We start from the raw sequence: 3,425 nt of genomic DNA, 5'->3' as shown, positions 1-3,425 counted from the left end.
CTTGAAGCGAGCTGTGTATTCTTCCACTCACGTGTTCTTGACTTTCACCTCAAAAAAAGACGTGTTTTTGACCTCCGGTTTTTCCGGGTCTGGTTATGTACAAAATTGAAGGCTCTGTGTTTTTCAGAAAAGTCACGTGCATACAACTTTATCACTGTGAGCTGTGACTTGGACGTGCGAATGGTGACTTGCGTTCGGTCAAAGTGAGCCAGAAATCTTCGAGCGAGTTGTGTATTCTTCCACTCATGTGTTTTTGACTACTGATGTTTTTTCTTGTCTAGTTACGTGGAAGATTAACGGTTCTGTTTATTTTCTTTAACTGGTTATGTGTTTTTTCTCGCAGCGCTTGACTAATGCGTGGTTGGGCCCGGTCACCAAAAAAAATCCGTGGTTGGCCCAGTGTCTCTTTCCGTCATTTTCCATGCATCTAAAGAAAAGTAAATTAGTTCTTGTTTTTCCTCTTCTATGTTCTTGCATGACCGTAGGAACTATAATTTTGAGGCTCACAATTACTTGTAATTTAGGTACCGATAGACATGTTTGGTTGGGTAATCCTGATGACTCTAACCTTGTACCTATGAACATTATTTTGAAATCAATAAAATCGGTGAGGTTACCAAAAAAATCTAAGGAAAAGTAAGGAATGGGTGTTAAATACTGCAATCCGTGCCATTTAGAAAACTTGAACCCATGTTGGATATGATATATTTTATTTTGATATCCATGCACCTGTCACATGCACATGTTTGGTCTACCAAGGAAGAGTTGTTGCTCAATGGGACCACTCCCGCTGGTAACCCAAACGAGACCCGCCGGCCTTGACGGCCTTGCTGGCCTTCTCGGCCTTGCCGGTCCTCTCGACCCCGCCGGCCTCATCCACCTTGAGCTGAAAAAGCCTCTGGCAAAGATGAGCATGCTGCAGCACCGTGAAATTGTGTTTCAGGCCGGGGCGGAGCCTCATGACGTCGGCCGCGTTCCTGAAGTTATGAAGTAATATTTAAAATTATATGTACTACTTAATCTCTACACTCAATTATGATTTTAGCTCCATATGATTGTAAAGAACTTCATATAATCATAAAATTATTTATGACTTTAAGTAAAGTGTATCTGTACTTCTGTAGATGGATGATTGTAAACTTGTGGACAAATCAGTAGTCCCGAGTTTACACAAAGTTTCCTCTCATGTTTTGACGTATGGTTCCTCTTTGTCCTATATGTGGAAGATACTCCCTCTATGGTTGAATGGTCATATGTATGTGAAATCTTCCATGTTCTCCGTTCAAACTTGTGGAATTTGCAATATGTATGTGGAATCTTCTGAAGTATACCGTTGAAACTTGTGGATTTGTTCGCTGTTCTCTTGTATGGAGCTTATCACTGTAGAGTTGGTTGAAAAATCAGAGAAGAGCGAACAGCTTGCCGGCTTACAAATAGGCCAAATGCGTGTCCTGGCTGAGCCACCCACAGCCTTGTGCTCCTAGTAGGAAATTAAGAAAATAAGATGGCTTCTTCTATCACTAGCAGCGGCAGCAAGACTCTGCGTGTCCTGCTATTGCCCCACTTTGCGACTGGCCACATCCACCCCTTCACCGAGCTTGCCGTTAGCCTCGCCGTGTCTAGCCCAAACGCCACCGTAGAAGCCATCATCGCAGTCACGCCGGCGAACGTTCCGATCGTCCAGTCCTTGCTGGAGCGCCATAGCGCAGCAACTGTCAAGATAGTTACCTATCCGTTCCCAACGGTGGAGGGCCTGCCCAAGGGTGTCGAGAACCTTGGGAAGGCGGCCACTCAGGCGGATTCTATGCGCATCAACATCGCCGCCTCGACCGAATCCCTGATGCGCCCCGCGCACGAGACGCTCGTCCGGGCGCAGTCTCCAGACGCCATCATCACCGACTTGCTCTTCACCTGGAGCGCCGACATCGCCGACGAGCTCGGCGTGCCATGTGTCACATTCCATGTCACCGGCGCCTTCTCGATGCTCGCCATGCGCCACCTCATGATGGAGGACGCCGCGATCGACGGAGATGACACGGTGACGGCCCCTCCGTTCCCGACCCCTCAGATACGGGTCCCGAGGACCGAGCTGCCCGACTTATCGATATTTCGATACGTCTTCGGCAAGGTTCATTCCATGCAAGCTGCCTGCTTCGGCCTCGCCGTCAACACATTCTCAGGCCTGGAGCAGCAGTACTGCGACATGTACACGGGCCAAGGGTACGTCCAGCGCTCCTACTTTGTAGGGCCGCAACTGCAATCCTCTGAGAGCCCCACAGATGACTCAAAGTCACAGTACATCGGTTGGCTTGACACAAAGTCGGACCATTCGGTCGTGTACGTGTCCTTTGGCTCGTGCGCCCTAGTATCACATGCTCAGCTGGACCAACTTGCTCTTGGGTTGGAGGCCTCGGGGAAGCCGTTTTTGTGGGCGGTCAGGGCGGCCGAGAAGTGGACTCCACCCAAAGGGTGGGAGAAGCGTGTCGAGGACCGGGGGGTCATCATCAGATCTTGGGCTCAAACAACTGCCATACTTGCGCACCCCGCAGTGGGCGCGTTTCTGACGCACTGTGGGTGGAACTCCATCCTAGAGGCAGTGGCCGCGGGCGTGCCTATGCTCACATGGCCAAAGTTTCATGACCAATTCGTCAACGAGAGGCTAATCAATGATGTGCTAGGAATTGGGCACCGACTGTGGCCGCATGGCGCTGGCTTACGGAGCGAGGATTACGAAAAACATGAGCTGATCCCGGCCGACGATGTGGCCCGGGCATTGCTCACATTCATGCATCCTGGAGGACCTGGGGACGTTATGAGGACCAGGGTAATGGACCTCGCCTCAAAGTCTCATGGCGCCCTCGCAGAAGGAGGCTCCTCGCAGCAAGATTTGCACCGCCTCGTCAACGATCTCATGGCAGCAAAGGAGGGGCGGAACTAGCTAGCTTGCTAGCTGCCGTGCATGAGTTAATCGAACTCATCGCACCAAAGTAAATCATTCCTGTTGCAATGCACGACGTATGTATGTTTCCGTGTAGTATTTGTTTTGACATTCAGTCTTTTGTACTTGTCTGTTTTTTCTTCAATAAATAAAATAAAATCTCTTCAGCCCTGTATTGCAAATTTGTGGGCCTGTCCACGTGTTACTCTTGCAGCTAGCTACATGACACATTCTGTGCAGTGCTGAGAGAATTGGTTACACTATATTTCAATGAAATTTGACTGCATTTGGCTTAATATACGAGAAATAATATTGAAAATATATATTCTTTGATATATTTATCTAATTATTGAGGTGGACCTTTTTGTTTGCATGTTAAGGTGTTTTTCTTTTAATGTTGTGGTGACATGTGTGCATGTTAACCGAAATAGAATGGCGAAGACCTATTTATTATTTATTACATAGGATACCCTTACAAATTTGCATG

General features: G+C 48.1%; 1 protein-coding gene across 1 annotated transcript; it reads left to right on the top strand.

Annotated features, from left to right (window-relative positions):
• Positions 1–1,463: 1,463 nt before the first annotated feature.
• Positions 1,464–3,120, top strand: LOC100682432 (UDP-glucose flavonoid 3-O-glucosyltransferase 7). The gene has a single exon (XM_044465555.1). The coding sequence runs from the start codon at positions 1,505–1,507 to the stop codon at positions 2,936–2,938; it is 1,434 nt and encodes a 477-aa protein (XP_044321490.1). The 5' UTR covers positions 1,464–1,504; the 3' UTR covers positions 2,939–3,120.
• Positions 3,121–3,425: the final 305 nt, after the last annotated feature.

The sequence above is a fragment of the Triticum aestivum genome, chromosome 2B, assembly GCF_018294505.1.
Source record: "Triticum aestivum cultivar Chinese Spring chromosome 2B, IWGSC CS RefSeq v2.1, whole genome shotgun sequence".
Lineage (NCBI taxonomy): Eukaryota > Viridiplantae > Streptophyta > Magnoliopsida > Poales > Poaceae > Triticum > Triticum aestivum.
This window is presented reverse-complemented; position numbering and strand designations above follow the sequence as displayed.